The following is a 20,523-nucleotide window of genomic DNA, read 5'->3' on the forward strand; positions in this document are numbered from 1 at the left end:
AAATATACATTTATGTATGAGGTGTGTATATATATATATATACACACACACATACACATAAAGGGGCCCACCTTTAAAGTGGGTCTGCTTTAGTTGTCCATTAAATTCACACCTATGTATCATCATACTTAGGACATCCTTTAAGTCCATCTATGTCTCTGATCTGGAGTGACAAACATTGAACTGGATATATGATAAATAATCATGATTCACCATTCTTTATAATAGTAATTTCAACCTTAAACTATTAAGGAAGAAAAGTATCTTCATAGTCTATCCATAAAACAAATATTACTTGTTTTAACTATAACACAGTCTTCCTACACATTTAATTTGTTTTAAACTAATTTTTACTATAAAATGAATTTCTAATTAACCATTGTGTAAATAGAATACTTATATGAAATAAAAGTAAAGACTTATACTCTAATTTGTTTGCCTCCATAGATATAGCATGTAAATATTCAAGTCAGCCTACACTCAAGTATCTTGCTTCACTTGCTAATTGAGCTCCTTCAATGAAATTTTATAATTTGTAAAGGCAATTTAGCACACTAAGTGCTAAATAAAGTAAAATAGTATGTCAGAACTTTATTTAACAAAAAGAAATATTTAATAAATTCCTTTTATTATTTTAACTGGAATAGTCTAGATTTATGAATATATATTACATAGGGCTGTCAAACATGTGTAACATATGCTATCATATCCAAGCAGTATTTACACTAGATAATGTAGTAGATTGCTGATTTCTCTAACTTAATTATTTCTCCACAGAGAGATGTACGTTTTTTGTTATTGTTGTTTCCTATTCTTTCAAACACATTTCAATTGACCATCGTTCCTTCATTTCTCTGTAGCTTGACTTGAAACTTGGGGGGGTATACCTTGGTCCAATATACCCAGATAGATTTTTTTATTTAGACATTTTTAAGGATTTTATTGAGTGAGAAGCCAAACAAACCAAAAATTTATATACTGGGCTTCTGTGTGGTTGTATTTATAACTATCAAGATGAAAATTGGCACAAATGTAAATGTTCATGTACCCAATGTATTGACATAAAAAAAAAGGGGAGAGGGGATCACATCTTGCACAAAAACACATAATTTGGGGGTTCAATTACTCTGCCATATTTTAACCAGTTTATATGGGATATGGTCCAGACATAATTTTATATGGGTCTCACACATTGACAAGCAAAAACTGTGCACTTGCTCACTTTTAGTATTCATATGGGTTGATGATGCCACAAAAAAAATTGTAGGTTTTGTTTTACAATTACTTCACCATATTTTAGTCAGTTTACTTGGAATTTGGTACAAGATTACTTTTGTACAGGGTCCATACATATACACATACAAACATGTTGAATTCAGATACTGGGGATGGTGGAGGATAAATAGTTTAAATAAAACTATAATTTTAGGGTTTATTGACAATTACTCTGCCTTGTTTTAGCCACTTTACATGGGATTTCATACAAGATATGTTTTTACCTGTCTCAAACAGAGATGTGGTTAATTCTGGAATGTGTTGCTTTTGCTCAATTTTTCAGTGAGAAAGGCACAGTTTGAGGTTTTTTTGTGAACTATTCATGTGTATGTTAACCAATTTACATGGGATATGATGCAAAGATACACTCTTGCAGGTCTCAAGCAGTGACATGGACATTTTTTTTTATTTTTCTGGTATTAAAATTGGTTATATTGGGAATGCCAGGTGAAGACATGTTGCATTTGTCCATGAATGTTGGCCTTTGTAATTATTAAAATCAAATAATGATATAAAAGTTAAGGCAGTATTTCCTTATAATTCTGAATAGGCTGGTTTCAAGATTGGAAGTTGTTTTTTTCTAAATAAGTATGTTCATTTAATAATTGTTCCATTCTCAAATTTAAAAAGTCATTCCAATAAACACTTTAGTTATTTTATATTAATCGCATGATAGTTGAAAGGGTTATTTGATGAAGAATAACTGCAGAAATAAATCATTTTATTAATTTCAGCTGCAGTTCTAAAGTATGAAAATAATGTCATGAACATTAGGCAGTTCAATTGCTCCCCCCATCCATATTGGCTACCAAACTTCATGGATGTCTTTACATGGTCTTTGCCTTTTGTGGGAGAGAAAGGTGAGTACAGTACTGTGCTCTGTTCTCATGGGAGGAATGTTGTGGAGATAGCTCAATGTCGTACTATTACGTGTTAAGAAAGTGAGAACGGTGCTATGTTCTTTTGTGGGAATTAGAAAGGCTAATGTAGTGCTATGCAGCATATAATGGGATTTTATTTGTGAACATCAATCATTTTCACTTTTTCTGATACAAATTTTGTGTATCTTAGATAGGAATATTACTTTGTTAATACTATTCAAATTGAAGTTAAGATTATGCTAAATAAGTGCTTTTATGCTTAGGTGAAAAGTGTAACAAATGCAAGAGGCTCATAAAGTAACATTTCACTGTGTTTTAATGCACATAAGGTGTTTATTTCTAAAAGCAGTTATTTTGTCTAGAAATAACTGTATGAATTATTTCCTTTTTTATTTTGATGTTCAGTTATGGCTTTTAATTATTTTAGGTTTTTAAAGTGGTCAGTTTAAAAAAAATCTATTTCTTGGATGATTTGAGTTTAAATATGTTTCTTTATTCCAGTTTGATAATAGCTAAAGAATTCCTTCTGAATATCCTGAACAAATTCCAGAACTAGTAATGTTTTGGTTTCTTTATGGTTCCAGTTACAGAGATGTTGGTAAATGTTTTGAGCATCTGTTCGGATGATGAACTGATGTCTGAAGGAGATGACACATTTGAAGGTGAGGGTTTTTACTGTGCTTTTCTTTTTAAATATATAGGTAATCTTTGTTACTGTCAGGCTTCATATGATAATTTATAGACTTTAAATCTGCAGTTTAAAAGTGTAATTAGAAAAGTTGTTTATTGTAAATTTATAGCTAATTTTTCTCATTAGTCTTTTGAGCATCTTAAGAGTAGCAAAAAACTTAACCAAAACTGAACCTTGGAAATTATAGATAGAAATATCAAGGAAAGTGGTCACAAGAAGGATAGTGTTTGTAACAATAATAAAGTTGAAGTATATAGGTGGAAATATTACATAGACTGGTCATGAGAAGAGCATCAATTGTAACAATAATTCAGCCAAAATTAGAGACTAGACATCTTCTGCATTAAAAGATTATATATGTCACAATCGTAACAATAAGTACGTTTAAATTGTAGATGGAAATGTCAAAAAATTGTCATTATAAAAACAGTCATCATAATAATAATAAAAATTGCTCAAGGAAATATTAAGTAAATTAGTCATGTGGAGAGTCATCATTACAAGAATTAAGTTAAACAGTGTATGGAAATACTGTGTAAAGTAGTCAGTTTCAGTAAGTTAAAACAAGCAAGTAATATAAATATTCCAGCTAATAATTTCTTATAGAAGGCTAAACTTCATACAATATGTTTGCAGCAGTATAGCCATTTATAATGGAAGATTTTGTTATTAAATGCCATGTTACTTGTGGGCCATTATTGTAACAAAACACAGACCATCCGATGTAAAATGTAGTCCTTCACTGACCGATGTACTGTTAAATGTATTAAAATACATAATAACTATTATTTTGGTGACTTCTCTCTTGTTTACAGGTATCTTGTATTTCATCATCCAGTGTCTAAAATGCAAGCTACACACTTTCACCCATTCTCTTTCCACTGCCTCATTTCTCTTTTTTCTTGAATGTATTAACTCTGTTCACAATAACCCTGACTGTCAGTCAGTTATTTTCCTCTATTTTATGACCTGTAAAAACAAGAAATTTAAATATATGTCTCGGAACATTTTATGTATTATCAGTTTATCTTATTGAGCTCCAGTTAATGAAATTATTATTTTAATTCCTAGTTTCTAATTATCCAATAAAGAACTTTTTTTTTCAGTTCACAACTTTTAAAAAAATGTGTATAATTATGTGAAATGTGTGAACTATTAACTTGTGTCCAGCAAGAGAATATTTTATGAAGATGAGTAGAAAAAGGTTTTCATTCTTTGTGTAAGAAGTCTTAGATATTTTTATACATATAGCAGATATCTTGTTCCTAAGTTTTTATAGTAATTTTATGATACATCTGTACATGTCATTGAAATATAATCAACCAAATGTTTCATTAACTGTGATAATAATCAAAATTTAATATATTTCATGATTTTTAATAGCAAACTGTTTAAAATAATTTTTTGTTCTTACTGTATGTTTATCTGAAAATAGGATGTTTCTCTCTTCTCTTTTGGTTGATGGAAACAGGATGTTCTAGTGAATACCAAAAGTAACTGTTAAAGGTTGCAGAGACATAATGTTAACCTTTAGTTTGACATTTAGGTCTGTTGGTTGTTTCTTTAGTGTGATGTTTTATTTTCATGATTACCTTCCTAATTGGCTCGATGTCTTGAATGGGGACGTAAGTAATTTCTCTGTACATGTACTAGTAGTTTGCATGAGACTTTAGTGTGACCAGAACAGTTGTAGTGTATTAGTATTGTTATTAGTTTTAAAAATTGTTTGTGAAGAAACTTTAGTTGATTTCTTCAAGTCACATGTCTGAAAGTAGATCTTGTACAAATATATCAGTATAGAGTGTTTTGAATGTGTATTTTTGTACCTTAATTAAATGATTTAACTTTTAAGTGTGCTTGTATAGTAAAAAGTGAAGAATTATGTTACTGTAATGTTAAAGTGCCTAAAATATTTGTTTCATCTTCCTCAAGAAAAATGAATGGAAATGGCTGAAATTAAATAAGGAAGGTTGAAAATGTTTGTGTATTTAAAAACAAACAGACAGAATGTGTTTTCTTCTTTTTTCTGAATAAAAATAATTTAGCATTCTTTCTTTTTGTTAAGAAAATTTGTCACTATTAAATTTGTTCAGTGGTGGAAGAATTTTAAAGCAAGTTTGGGAAGTGCCACTTTATTTTATATGCTTATCATGCATCGAGAAACTTATCAAAGTTTCTATTGTGGAATTTATTAATTTTACCAGCATTAAACCCAGAATACTTTGCATCTGCTTGAAGTCTAGTGGAAGGTGCTTATGTGACTTGGTCAATAATTTTAAAAATGCATAATATAAAATATGGTTATGTGAATACAGTTTGACCCCAACCATTTTCAACTAAAACCTTCACAGAAGTAAAGGTCACTATCTTTCTGTGTTTTAAAATACATTAATTTTGGTAGATTATGTTTATTGATATTTGTTTCTTTTTCACTGTATTTGGATTTGTAAATCTTCAGTGCATAAAATTGGATGTGGATTTACTTTAAACTATAACCCCTTTTTGCATCTGTAAAACTAGAAAATTTGTTGGTCCTGTCTTCAACATGTATGTCAAGCATGACTGTAGTATTAATTTTTTGATCTAATTGTGAAAGTAAAGATAAAAAATGTGTGCATCAAATACTGGAATAAGGCCAAGTTTATTTAATGTTACAAATAAGGATTATAAAAATGTTTAATGATTACACTTCTGAATCATGTTTAATTTATATGTGTGGATGTATATATGAGTACACATACACATGCAGAAAGATAGCTACCTCTGAATCATGTTTAATTTATATGTGTGGATGTATATATGAGTATACACACACATACACATGCAGAAAGACAGCTACCTCTGAATCATGTTTAATTTATATGTGTGGATGTATATATGAGTATACACACACATACATATGCAGAAAGATAGCTATTTCTAGTAATTGCTCATTAAATTCAGTTTCAGTTTAACAATAACCAACTCACCCAGTTTACTTTACCCTCTGCATTTACTAACATTTGTTCGAGTTCATTAAGCTCTTTGCGTTGTTTGGTTGTTATGTTCTACTTAATAATTAGTCACAGTTTCTGCCCTACTAATAACCGTGTTTCAGATACTTTTTAGTGTTAGTTTAATGGAATTCCTCATACTAAAATAACAAACTTATAATTTCATCTTAAACATGCAATGTATTCATTTATTTCCAAACATTAAGAATTAACTGGTTAATTTTGAATTTCTTAACTTTCATTAATTGATAAGAAGCATTTCATTTGAATGAATTTAAAGCAATCTGACTGATTCCAGGTAATTTTTTCAGTATCTAACATAATCTGTTTTCAAACTTGTCAGAAATTATCCTGTATGAATTTTAGAGAAAAACTTAAAGGGGCATAATGATGAGTGATGAGTTTATGGACTTAAAACACTAAAATTTGAGGGTTGTTTTCCCCTGGTGGAGAAAGTATAGTTAACCAATTGTGTAGCTTCATGCTAAAACAAAACAACAACAGCATTGTAATGATGAATTTCTGAAATCACCATGGTAACATAAACTGTGTTAAAATATGTTACTTATATAAGAACATAGAGAATCATTTAAAAATGTCAACAAATCAGCCTTGAAATACAAGTTTCACATTTAAAAATTTTCTAACATTAAAAATTAAAACTGATTTACATTAAGTTATGAAACTTTAAAAATGTTGTAATTGCAAGATTAGGTTTTTATGTACATAAAGTATAAGCCTAATTTATATTTGTTTGTTCATTTTGAATTTGACACAATTCTACCTGAGGACTATCTGTTCTAGCCATCACTAATTTAACTGTGAAAGACTAAAGGGAAGGCAGCTTGTAATCACCACCCACCACCAACTTGTGGTCTATGCTCTTACTAACAAATAGTGGGACTGACTGTAATATTATAATACCCCCATGGCTGAAAAACAAGAACATGTTTAGTGGGATGGGGATATGATATATGACTCTCAGATTGCAAGCCGAGCACCCTAACCACATGGCCATGCTGAGCCTCCATCCTGCATATGTCTTGCTATAAGTTTTGACTTGTCATCATTATTAAAACTGCTTTTTTGTAGCATTCTGTAATTGAATATAAACTACTACTTGTATTTCAGACTGGTGAAATTGATTTTTATGGTCTTTCAGAAGTAACATTTTCCTTCTAATGGATTTTTTTCTTCTAAGGTGGCACAGCGGGAGCTAGAAAAGAAGTTATCCGAAACAAGATTAGAGCTATAGGAAAGATGGCCAGAGTGTTCTCGGTGCTTCGGTATGTGTCATTATCATGTTAACCAGGTAATGTCAGTAAAGATAATCATTGTATAGTCAGAGAATGAGTCCATTTCAACAACACCTGTATTGTTGGTATCTTTAGTCATTAAACACTACTCTTTAATAAGAATAAATTCAATCTAGGTGGTTAAGGAGTAATAAAACAATTCAAAGTTTTAAAGACTGTTATTTTGATTTGTTTTTGTTATCAGCTACGTATTATCAGTTGTTACCTTAACCTGTGAACCATTTCACTGCAGCTGAGATGTATATTTTTCAGTGCTACCACACACTTAAGACTGAGATAAGTGTCTCTTGTTGTCATTCAGAATTGCCGCTTGTGACACATGGGAGTAAAATTAGTTGGAAAATATTTATTGTCATCGCACTTAACGTTTATATGTGATTTACCTCATTATTTTCCCCTCGGCCTTTCAGCAGCCAACAAGGTGCCTAAATGAAATGTGCAATAATTGTGTACCGATCATGCCCACGTCACTAATGTGGCGAGTAATATCCCTGATTACTTTGTAAATTTGCTTGATGTACTTGACCGGGTAGTTTAGAAGATAACGAAAGTGAGTCAGATGGTAAATATACATGTAAAAACTGGCTCATTTGGGTGGAGAAAATATTTTATGTAGAGGAGCGAACAATGTTTCGACCTTCTTCGGTCATTGTTGTTTTTACGTATATATTTCTCTACAAGTGGGTTTTCTCGACATCACTGAGTCAAATGGTGCTCAAATGCGTGATGATGAAGAGATAATGAAAAAATATATTACATTCAAGATATCTTGATTAATTTACATTTATTGCTAGAAATATTAAAGGACTAAGTGTTATACCCTGGTTAATCTTTCAGCTTAGAAATTACACACCTGTGATTTATTAATTATTTTGTAAATGTGTGTTGAAATAACTAGCTAAATATTGTTATGAAATGCAATGTGAAAAATAAGTAATTAAATGTATAGATATACACATTGCTTTGCAGATTACCTGCTACTTAAACGTTCCTTACATTTCGGCTGTTTACACTGCAAAAGTATTATTTATTTCAATAACAGATTAGTCAGTGGAGTTCACTTGTTAAATATTGTAGTAGTCACTGTGATGTTTTGTCTAAAATTAACAGATAAATTTCGTATTAATATCTGTAAATATTCTCTATCTGAAATTTATAAATTTGTGAAAATTTTTCAACACAGAGAGGAAAGCGAGAGTGTTCTTCAACTGAAAGGCTTAACCCCAACTGGAACTTTACCATTAGGAGCACTCTCTGGTGGCAGAACATCACTGAAAAATGGTAATCTGCATTTCTACCTATTGGTGTTGTTTTAATCTGAAATGGGAAAGATGTACAGCTATGTTCTGATGTATTATTAAAAAAAAGATATCTCGTGATGTTTTAATATAGTATTAAAACAGATAGCAAAGTGATATTTTAGCATAGTGTTAAAAATGTAACTAATATTGTTTTTACTAGCAATGGGAGAGAATAGTGTTGAGGTTTTTGTCTTGTTTTTAGTAAAAATGTAACTAATATTATTTTTACTAGCAATGGGAGAGAATAGTATTGAGGTTTTTGTCTTGTTTTTAGTAAAAATTTCTAGTGTTCATGAAGTTTAGGAAATTATTGTATAAACATTTTGTTGTGTTGCCTGAACAATTTGCAAGAAAAATTAATTACTTCAGCACACAAAATCTTGAAAAATACAAAAATATTTTAAAATCTAGTTGGCAAAGTGGGTGATTTAGCTCAAAGGACTTGGCTTGGACTTGATGGAAGCTATTTTTCCAGTTAAACATTACCTAAATGTTCTTAATTGTAACATAAGAAAAATTTCTGTTTTTAAATGTAGTAATGGTACTTTCAGTAACACTCTATAGTCTCTTTATGAGGATTCTTTAATGAAATCTTACCATTAAGATAGACTGGTGTTAAATTATATGGATTTGCTCTGTAAGGCAGGTTTTGGAAGTAAATGTGTTAATTCGTATGTTACCAAGTACTGTTTAGTTTTATGCATTACTAACATAAACTTTTTTTTAAATGGGCTTAGTAATGTGATCTCTCAATGAAAAGGAATTTATTTCAAAGCTTAAATAAACTGTTATTAATTTGTAGATGTTTTATTGCTATAGTTAGCAATGAATAACTTTAGATTCACATTCTGATGTTTTTGCAACATCTGTGAATTTTTCAGTACTTGCTTCTTCTGCAGAACTGGCAGGATTTTCACCACATCACAGAATTACCAGCTTTGAAGAGGCCAAAGGCTTGGATAAGATAAATGAACGCATGCCACCCCGCAAGGATGCAGCACACACTCCATCTCCAGTGGGCCACGGATCAACAGATGACTCAACATACTCTCAGTCTCAGGCATCCATGGCTCAGCATAATGCAACACGCCATAGTTCTTGAGACAATTCCTATGATAAGGCCAAGCACACTGGACTTTGGAACCAGCGAGGGGCAGCCTTGAAACTTTACTTCGCCAGATTTACATCCCAGCCTGGTACTGTTAAGGAAATGCAGCTGATTACTACATAACACCCTGCCATGTCCTGCATTCTGTTAGGAAATGGAAGTCTGGCACAGAGTGCCATGGTCTCTGCTTTTCTTTCCAGTTTTCTGTGGTCTCTTTTACTTTCTTATTCACCTGTTTTACCTTAGAGCCAAGGCACCTTTCCAATCTTTTTTTTCCATCTACAAACTGTCAAAGACAATCATGGGATTGAAAGAGATTTGTAAAGAAAGCAAATGGGGAGGAAATATAGTGAGCAGTAGGAATAACAGACTGTTTCACATTCCCAGAAAGAATGTAAAGTTGTCTTGGCTCAAATCTTCAGGTTCTGGGCTACCTGTCTCAGACTAATCTGGAAGAGACAGATGTGCATTCTGTGTCAAACCAAGTGATATTTGATATTGACTTGTCGAAATAAAAATTTTGCTTTGTTTTCACAACTTCTGTATAACGTTAGGTAGAAAAGGTTGAAATACCAGCATTGTTTATTTTTTTACACGAAACCTTTAACAATGCCAATCTACAAATGTCATTTATTGTTTGTAATGAATGAAACACTTGACAGTCCCTTTACCTAATTACACAAGTGTTGGGTCAAATTTGCTTATGTTAAAATTTTGTTTTAGTGAATTCTAAAATATTAAGAAAATAATGTGTTCAAATCAAAGGTGTGTTATAAATTCATTACTTTGAAAAATTTTTGTGTGACATCAGAACCTATTATTCCATTTTGGAAGTATACATATATATTTGTGTGTGTGTGTGTGTGTGTGTATATTATTCCTCCCCAATTATTATTGTTATTGACTTTTTGTGCATTATTGTGGAAGACAGGTAGCCCAAAGTATTTGGTGGTGTTACAGATATGAGCTGCAGTTAATCCCCTCAGCCTGCCCAAAACCCATCAAGTGCTTGGCATTTCAATTTATGATCTCTGTATTTTGTTGTATTTGGCAGCTAACACTAATTAAATGAAGTTATTGCATGAGAGACACCTTTACAATAAACATGTGGCACATAGTTGTGGAAAGTGAGTTTTGAATTTTTATCCCAAAAATTGCACATTTTCTACAAAAGGGTGCCTTTTGTTTACTTGTTTGCTGCTGATTTATTGCATTTTATGCTTTTTTTTATCATGTTTTCAGTTATGCTCTTTTTGAATAGATAAAAAGATGCAGAAACATTTATCCATCATTTTAGAGCAAAACTCTACTTGCCATCTACTTTGCTTGTCCTTCCAGCCCCTGGCAGATGTTCATAGGTATATATATATATATATATATATATATACAAGTGATTTGATGAGCACTTTTAATGTCCATTCAAGCATAGTTGAGCATGTTTTGTTAACATTTTCATGGAATGTTAGTTCTGTTATAAAACATTATAAGCTTTAAGAATTCCCTTTTTTCCCATTTTTGAGAACATTTTCAAATTTCACATTGTATAACTATTGTATATGTGTAGTGATAAAGTTCCAACTTATTATCAATACCAAGTTTTTCTCTGGAGTGGGAAGACCCACTCCTCTCATCTCTTCTCCTACATTGTACAGTTACATGGCATGGGCCTTACAGTCTCATAGACGTTTGTCATTTGATGGCTTTACAGAGCTAGGGATGCTTCTGTGGTTTGTTTAGGTATGTGGTATACTTTGTTAAATACAAGAAAGCCTTAACATGTATGAATAAAAAACAAAACGTCAAAGCAGAGACATGCTTTAATGAGGTAAAGCCAGAAATCAGGCCTTAAAAAGTTTTTTCATGTATTTTTAAGAAAACCTAGTGGTGTTACTACCAGATGTGTCTTTTTTGATGTTTTCTTTTAAATTCCTTTCTAACATATATTAGGGGCTGTATTATTACTGCTTAACTCATATTCTCACATGTTTTAAATTCCTGATAGTTTGTGGATAATTTTTTGAACAAACCATCTAAAAATGTCATTTATTTCAATGCACAATGTGTTGTTGTTTTTTAAGATAAACAAAATCTTTCTAAAAACTGTTTCAGAAAATATTGTCTAGCATATTAGAATAATGTAATATTTAAAAATGTTACCTTAATTTTTGTTTAGTTTTCATTGATTATTTAAGAATAGTTGTCATTGTTTCTTTAAAGATAAACAGGTAATTGTAGTCCAGATTATTTTTATTTACAAACTGGACATTGTCTGCCTAGTCATAAATAATATTTATGTGAGAGATGGTGGTTTCATAGATAAAAATTTTGGTCAAGGGTTGATATGCCTTTTTATGTAATGAAACAAATTAGAGAAAAAAGGTTATGGCCTGCCAAACTTGCCTCAAGCCAAGAGTCTTATTTTTTGTTTTTGTTTTATAATCTTATGAGTTAAAATAGTGCTATTTCTGTAATGTTCTGACTGTTATGTTACCATTTAAATGCAGATCATTAGGCACATTGATATCTGCCCCATACTTTACCAAAATTTATATATATGCACCTCAGAGTTTCATTTTCTTTGTGATATCCCCATATTAAATTATGTCTGTGTCTTTAACTTACTGTTTAAAACATTAATTTTTGTACTTTCTTCTTTATCGTACAGTACCTGAATGATAGTTTCAGAAGACTTATAAACATGTCAAAACATTTGTCTAGAATGTTTCTAGGTTTACCAGGAGAAAAACAAAATGTACTTGATGGCTTATGTATGATTAAATTATAAGAGATTCTATCCACTTCTTGTTCCTTTCAAAATACAATTGTTGCAGTATGATCCTTGTTTGTCAAAACTACAATTCCACTTCCATGTCAATTTTTTCTTCCTTGCAGTCTTGATGTAGATGTTTTATGATAAATAAAATTCAGCTAACAGACATTCAAAGAACAATCTACACTGTGGTAAATTTTCTGTGCATTTTCAAAAAAGAATTTCTGAATAAATGTTTTTTTCTTTAGAGAAATATTTAGTGAGGTTATCTGCTTTGTATGAAAAGCAGATTCTTATGCGAGTACAGTAGATAAAATATATATGTATATATATATTCATAATTAATTCTTCAGTTACTCATGTATTTTACTTATGTAAAAATTAGTTGTCTGCATAAAAAAACTTTGTTGGTATCATATATTGAATAGAAATTATAGTGTTATTGTATAGTATCTCTAAAACCTTTAATTTTGTTAAAATGTAGAATATGGTTTCCCTTTCAAAGTTTTGTTCTATAAGCTGTTATTAACGGTTTTGTTTTTTTTTTTTATTTTTTTACAGCTAATCAGTGATTGTTCTTGTATGTCTGTAAGTTTATAAAAAAAATACTTTTTAACAGTTTTTCTCTTTCAAGAATTTTAATGCCAATAAAATTTCAGGCCTGTTTCCTGTCTACTGTGCACTTGTTGTAAATGATATCACAATGTCATGTTGTAAAGACATTTGTGTTCAATAAAAATTTAAAAGCAAAATGGATATACAAATAAAACACGTTCTGTTCTGAAGTGTAGTTTATCTATTCGAACAGATGTTTAGGTGCAGTATTCCGTCATTGTACTGTGAATACCACATTTCTGCCATCCTAATGTTGTGGCATTTAAAAACCTGGATAAAAATATATGAAACGTGCATTATTAAAAGGGGTGATTAGTCTACTGGATATTCACTGAGACTATTTTAAATAAAATTTGTATTATTTACAAATTAGAAAACATTTAACTTTAGTATTTAATACATTTTGATAGTTCTTTTGTTGTAATTGTTTGTGTCTGTTTAACGTTTAGTAATTTTAGATAAAAATTAGAAACTAGTAAAAATGTTAAGGAACACTTAGTTCTGTGAACTATACAGAGAGAATTTTGTTCAAACATGCACGCGCAAAGTTATCCGTTAGAATATCCCAATATTAAAAGATATTTAGGGAGATTTCATTGCAGCCTAAATGGATAATCTATCTTGGATGTATTCATCGTAGTTTTCATTTGCTCAGGAATATATTTGAAACTCACAAATTATCTAGAAATATACTAATAAAAGCTGTCCATAAAACATAATAGTAATATCTGAATATAAGCAATTATTGAGAGAGTACTATAATTAATACATATAAATATATCCACTTAGTATTCTAATAAAATCTAAACATGTCAAGTTTTCTAACGATTTAAATAAAATATAAAAACAAGTAAAATATTTACAGAGTATTTTAATAAACCTCATATATGAACAAATCGGGGAACATTCTAATTAAACATGAATATACAAAACTGTTTATTTCACATTTTGATATTGTATGTATAAACAAACAAGGGTACTATAATATACATCTCAGGAGTATTGTAATAGAGATAAGTACACATTTTAGCCCGACATGGCCAGGTGCTTTGGGCGCTTGACTCGTAATCTGAGGGTCGCGAGTTCGAATCCCCGTCACATCAAACACGCTTGCCCTTTCAGTCGTGAGGCGTTATACACTGACGGTCAATCTCACTGTTTGTTGGTAAAATAGTAGTCCAAAAATTGGTGGTGGGTAGTGATGACTAGCTGTCTTCCCTCTAGTCTTACACCACACAATGAGGGACGGGTAGCGCAGATGACCCTCGTGTAGCTTTGCGCGAAAGTCAAAAAACAAACAATGTACACATTTGATTCCTCACGTAAAAAATATATGATCAAACAAATGATAATTTCACTTTTCGTAGTAAATACAGAAAATAAAACAATTCATAATTGTTATGCATTAATTTTGTTTCCAATTTTCACTTAGGTGCCACGGTTTTCTCCAACAAAATTTGCATCTTTGGCATGACTAATCTGAAAGTGGTAAGGGTTAAAAGTAACCACACACATAAAGCTGAAGCCATCTATTGCACTGAGAACTATAAAAGGATGTGTATGTGTGTAACCACCAAACCTACAAGAGAAAAAACCTCGAAACCTTAAATTTTGCATCCATACTAAGTGAAACCTTAGGGTATGCACCTGGGTTTTATTACTTATTCATGCCGTTGCACTACAGCATTATTTTGTGAGGTGAGCTTGCGAAAACCCACATCAGAAAAATGTGGTTCCCTATATTACACACAGAAATCGCAGACAGAGACGAGTCTGTATATGTGTGACTGTTATATCTCCAACGGGAAAGAACCTAATAAACCTGAAGGTATGCACATCTTTTTAATCAGGTGAGCTAGCGAAAAAATTACAGAAAATAGTGTGTGACCACCATAGCTCTATGTGCTGAAAGTACAGGGTGTTCAGAAAGTCACTGTGCAGTTTCGTGATCATATTTTATTCAGTCTATTTCAAGCCACCAACTGATAGCGGTGTTTAGAAACAAAATAAGAAGGATCCAGGCCTGTATTGATGCCAACGGGGGTCACTTTCAACATTGTTTATAATTGTCATTCATATTTACCTCCTGTATTCTATATTGAAACATGTCTGTTAATAAATATATAAGTACACAGTGACTTTCCGAACACCCTGTACAAAAAACAATATTGGAATGATCTGTAGATTTCTTAATGTAGAGTCTCCATTGATTAAAGAGGTTTTTTATTTAAAATGTTAGTGATATAACAGAAAATACCTTAGTTCAGAAATTATTTACGTTTTAAAATTGGATCGATATTTTCACCTTCATTATAAATTTAATGCACTTGCTAAAATGCGTACACTTAATAACGTGATACTTTCGCTAGTGTGTGTGTGTGTGTGTGTATACATACATATAAACTAAATATCATAAGGAAGGATAACGCGAACCTTATGTAGCATATCCAAATATAAAATGAAGTACAATTAAATTTAAATTCGAGAGGAAAGATCACAGTCACAATAAAAACATCCAATGTCTGGGCAGAAATCATATGATGGGTCATCATATAATGTCCCTTGCTTTTTAGAGGTATTGGCGGAAGTAAGACTCAAATTACATTAGGAGTACAGTGTCTATCGAATTTTTAACCTCAACTTTGCCAGCTTCACATGACTGATAAACATTTAGAAAATGTGGGTGCTTTACCCCACATTTTGCTGTCTGCAGCCAGATGTGGGTAGGTGGTTTCTTACAAAAAAGCAGCAAAAAATAATACATTACATCAATGGGGGAGATGAGATACATTTTTTCTTATGTACAGTACTGTAGAAAAGTGTTAGCCCAGAATGCGAATATTGTACCAAGGGCATGTCGAAGGGTCCTGCTTGAATGAAAATACTGACCAAATTTGACGTCTGAAATAAATGTCATGGCACCACATGCAGTTTCTTAGCTATATAAAAAGAAACTAGTATAATAGTAACGCTATATGCTAAAAAATCAATTTAATAGCACTCCACAAATAAACAGTGTTTAGCACTATATATTAAGTTTTGTTGTCATTCGACGGCCCCCAAAGCATAGAGAATTGACAGTAGAGCTGAGAGTTTGTATAAAAGCTTTACTTGATGCTGGATGGACTCTCCGACAAATTGCTGCAGAGTTGAAATATTCTCTAAAAACTGTCATGTACACCATAGATCGTGAGACCAAAATTGATAGATTTGAAAAAACCTGAATTAAATTATACTGATATTAATACTCTCATTTATGCAGTCTTTGGGACAGAAATAAGATTGCTATTAATATCAAGCGTGAAGTAATCAACCATGTGGCAATTGACAGAAAGGTGTCTAGATGTATAAGTAAGAGAAGGGAATAGTTGGTCGTGTTGCATTTAATCCGATCTCCAAACATCGTCAAGAGACTGAAATTTGTTTAAAAGTACAAAACTTGGCTGTTGATGATTAGGAAAAGGTGTTGTAGACATATGAATTAAAGTTCAAAATATTTGGTTTAAAACTTAGGTTGTACGTCTGGCAGAGAAAGGTGAAAGAAATGTACCTCAATGCATAGCGCCCACCATGAAACATAGAAGAAGCAGTATGAACCCATGCAGAAATTACTTAATTAAGAAAGAAGATTCTGGAATCATCCAAATAATAGAATGGCCTCCGCAGATCTCCGATTACAACCCTGTTAAGCAGATCTGGGATTTGGTAGTAAAAAATTTGAGAAATCAAAAATTATGTCTATAGAAACTTTAAAAATATTTGGAGTAAAATTTTAGAGGACACTTTGATTAAATATTGAAATAATGCCTGAAGACTCTTTGCAGTTATTAAACAAAATATTAACTGTTTGCTGAACTTGAATTTTTGTTGTACTAAATCTGAAAATTAATAACATTTTCATGATTCACCTGTGATTTACCTTCCATTGTTTTTTGAAAATAGCCTGAAATTTAATTTTCTACTTTGTCCTAACACTTTTGCACAGCACTATATATAAATGTATAATTAGACTTCATTTTCGCCCGCGTCGCGCTAAACATGCTCGCCCTCCCAGCCGTGGGGGTGTATAATGTGACGGTCAATCCCACTATTCGTTGGTAAAAGAGTAGCCCAAGAGTTGGCGGTGGGTGGTGATGACTAGCTGCCTTCCCTCTAGTCTTACACTGCTAAATTAGGGACGGCTAGCACAGATAGCCCTCGAGTAGCTTTGTGCGAAATTCCAAAACAACAACAACGACTTCATTTTCTAGAAAAAGAAAATTTAAAAAAATATAGTTTTGAAAACTATTTCCCATTTTGTGCTGCCCCCTGTACGCGGACTATTTTATAATGCGTTGTTTCTGTGGGCAACACGCTTACGTAACCCTAACTAAAATTTATCTATAGTTTCCTATTTTTTCAACGTCATCTTCCCACAGATGTTTGCTCTAAGCACTCTAGAGGCTTGAGTGAATAAGATAGCTCTCTGATACCCAGATCCCTGTGCCAGGGTAACAATTACGTATTTTTTATTTTAAGTAGCACATTTGCCAATGACATAAACGTTTTAACTTTACGTGTTGGTCTTGCCGTCGGAACTTGGCTGTAGTCAACATTCGATTTCTGCTCGGAATTTAAACTCTTACCTATGCTGAGCGACTTCGGATTGTTACTCCGGGTCATCAAGTTCGTGTGGTCTCCATATTCCGAATCCGTACTTGACTTGACCCTGTAGGTCTTTCCTTTCTCAAAGAGTCGGCTCCCGTCACTGATCTGAGAATTCCGGGTTCACCTTCTCGTACCCAACACCCGCCAGTGTGACGAACCCTCAACTCGACAGCTAACCGCGCAGGTTTCCCAGCGCCGTCTGCCGCCGAGGACTGTCTGCCACCCGTCAGGACCCCGGATGCGATCCGTACCCTAGGGATAGGCCTCCTAACTCCATCTTCTGGACAACGCCTCCGTTCCTTCAGCTTAGAGAACACACTGACTAATCTAACTAAACCCTTACTGTGGGAAGAGGATAGGGCATATCTCTAGCCTATCCCGCAACCCCAGTCAACACAACGTAGGTTATAAAAATACTTACCCTACTTACCTTAGTTTCCTTTTCATCTGTAACTGTAGAATTCCTTCGTCATAGTAACATCTTGATTTCCTGTCGTACGTTGATTTCACTTTTGGGGAACACAATATACAACTTCACATGTGTAGTCAAAGTCACTATTTTTACGGTCCATAAGCCATTTGTCCTAGCACCTACCTAAGTGAAGTACACAAACACACTCGCAAAACAGGTTTGCACCTCCAGCGTTGGCTGGTCCGCTGTGGTCCCCTCCTTCGTTATCCACTTGAAGTCAGCGAGTGATGCTTGTCTCAACATAGTGAATTTTTTAAAATCTCAGATCTATGTAACCGCCTTTTGTTTCCATGATTTTCTACTCTTCCGGGGCCCATCTCTTGTTTTATTCCTCTTCCGATAATCGATTTTTAACCTTATTCTTGTATTAGTTCTTATTCTTCTCATTACCACCGGAACACTTTCCTTTACATTCTCGTACACTGCCTTACACCTTGCGGATCATATCTAGTATTTAAATTCACTCAACAAAAAGAAAAAGGAGAATTTCTGGTTGCTTTTCACTGGTAGTGGGGTATTATAGAGAACTGTAGCGTAACTTATCAGGTCCGTGTGGAAAATATCAGATATTTTCCTCCAATATACTTTAACGTACGCACAGTCATAGAAAGCATGTTTTGTTGTTTCTATGAACTGGCAGTACGGACATTTATTTGTTTTCATGACTTTTTGCTTGTTTAATCTCTCTGTTGTGCTAACTATGTCATGTGCTATTTTGTAGTTAAGGTCTCTTCTTTTGCTTTCAATTTTTCTGTTGCTTGTTGTGGACCATGTTGTCTTCCAGTTTATGTGCGGATATTGAATTACTATTTTGACTTCTACTTTATCTGTTAAATTTTCGAACTTTTTTTCTGTTAACATTTTATGTAGTTCTATTGCTGGGCTTTTTATTGTCATCTTTTTTTGTTTCTTCAATCATCTTTTTTAAGTAGGCTGGTGGAGTTTCTGCTCGTAGTGCTTGAGGTCTGGTTTTATTTCCGTAAAATTTGGCGTTGAAACCAACTGTGTAGTTATAGAAAATAGCACAGTTGTGTTCAGACCCCATAATTTTACATGTGTTCTGGATAGAAACTGCTGTCAGGTAGATGTCCAACTCGGGTAGACCTAGGCCTCCTTCGTTGGTTGGAAGATTAACTATTTCTCGTGACAGGCGTTCTCTTTTTGAATTCCATATGAAACTGTATATTATCCTATTTATTTTCTTGATTTCCGTCTCTGGGGGCGGAAGTGTTCTGCCTAAATATATTATGCTTGGGTATATGACTTGTTTTACAGCCTTGCTTTAACTTGATAAGACAGCTCGTTTTCTTTCCAGTTTTCTATTTTTTCTTCTATTTCTGCAACTTTAAGGCCAGTTATGGGCTATTGGGTCGTATGGACCCAGCCATATTCCTAAAATTTTTATGTTTTTTTTTTTTGTCCAGCTGATATTGGATGGGGAGTCATTTCTGATTCTCCAGCCAGAACCTTTAGATTTTATTTATTTATTTTCGTTCCACTCGCACTACAATACGTTTCTAATGACAGCATGCTTTTTCCTGTTGCTTTTTCTGTAGTTAACGTTAGGGTTACGTCATCAGCGTGTGCAAGGCACTTTTGCCGAGTGCCGTAATTGCCTGGAATGTGGACTCCTGTTATGTCTGGGTCTGCGTTAACGCTACTAAGAAAGGTTTCAATTATTAGAACATATAAAGTTGGGGAGAGCGGACATCCTTGTCTTACTCCTGTCTCAATATCTAACTTGTCTGTCAAGTGTCCGTTTATATTTGTTCTAGCTGTCACCTTTTTATATATTAATTCTATCCAGCTAATTAATTTATCCGGAAAGTTATATTTCTTTAAAATATATAACAGAAATTTATTATCTATTTTATCAAAGGCTTTCTCCTGATCTAGTGAGATCATCCAAGTAGGAGTGCCTTTGCTATTTGAATTATATGACTGAGCATATTGACATTAAAAAGTATGTCTCTTCCGGGTACTGCAGAAGTTTGGGCTGATTTAATTAATTGATCCAGTACGCTTGTAATTCTATTATTTATACATTTAGTAAATAGTTTATAGTCTGCGTTACTCAGTGTAAGAGGTCTGTAATCTGTTATAAGATCCGAGGAGTCCTTCTTACACTGCAGACTTATTACACCTTCCGTAAAAGATGGAGGTAACTTACTTTTTCTAGGCTATTGTTAATCATTTCTGTAAAAGGTTTTCCTATTATACCCCAGAAACGTTCATAGAACTCCACTGGGAGTCCGTCCGGTCCTGGAGCTTTTTTCCTGCTGAACCGTTTCATAACAGTAGTGATCTCTGTTCATTGAAACGGCTCACCAAGATTGTTTCCTTCTGATGAAAGGGAGGAAAGAAATTTTGTAACTTCTGCCCACTTACTCTCATCAGTTACTTTAGGTTTGTACAACTCTTTGTAAAATTTTACTATAATCTCTTCTACTTCTT

At 32.8% G+C, this 20,523-nt stretch overlaps 1 protein-coding gene and 1 long non-coding RNA gene across 9 annotated transcripts in view; one reads left to right on the plus strand and one right to left on the minus strand.

Annotated features, from left to right (window-relative positions):
- The window catches only part of LOC143255821 (serine/threonine-protein phosphatase 2B catalytic subunit 2-like), a 146,588-nt gene extending 133,471 nt beyond the window's left edge, over positions 1-13,117 (plus strand). For 5 of the 8 annotated variants that reach the window (XM_076512113.1, XM_076512117.1, XM_076512120.1 and 2 more), the window contains 5 exons: positions 2,010-2,135; positions 2,741-2,818; positions 7,042-7,126; positions 8,340-8,437; positions 9,339-13,117. In XM_076512113.1, the coding sequence (XP_076368228.1) occupies positions 2,010-2,135; positions 2,741-2,818; positions 7,042-7,126; positions 8,340-8,437; positions 9,339-9,559 (608 nt within the window). In that variant the 3' untranslated portion in view covers positions 9,560-13,117. The remainder of the gene's footprint in view (positions 1-2,009; positions 2,136-2,740; positions 2,819-7,041; positions 7,127-8,339; positions 8,438-9,338) is intronic. The other 3 variants (XM_076512115.1, XM_076512114.1, XM_076512116.1) reach the window with 3 other exon arrangements.
- Positions 13,118-13,808: 691 nt separating this feature from the next.
- LOC143255822 (uncharacterized) lies at positions 13,809-18,746 on the minus strand. Its single transcript, XR_013030853.1, has 2 exons — positions 17,576-18,746; positions 13,809-14,223 (listed from the first exon to the last, which is right to left on the minus strand). It is a non-coding gene; the product is annotated as an uncharacterized LOC143255822 (long non-coding RNA).
- Positions 18,747-20,523: the final 1,777 nt, after the last annotated feature.

The sequence above is a fragment of the Tachypleus tridentatus genome, chromosome 7, assembly GCF_004210375.1.
Source record: "Tachypleus tridentatus isolate NWPU-2018 chromosome 7, ASM421037v1, whole genome shotgun sequence".
Taxonomy (NCBI): Eukaryota; Metazoa; Arthropoda; class Merostomata; order Xiphosura; family Limulidae; genus Tachypleus; species Tachypleus tridentatus.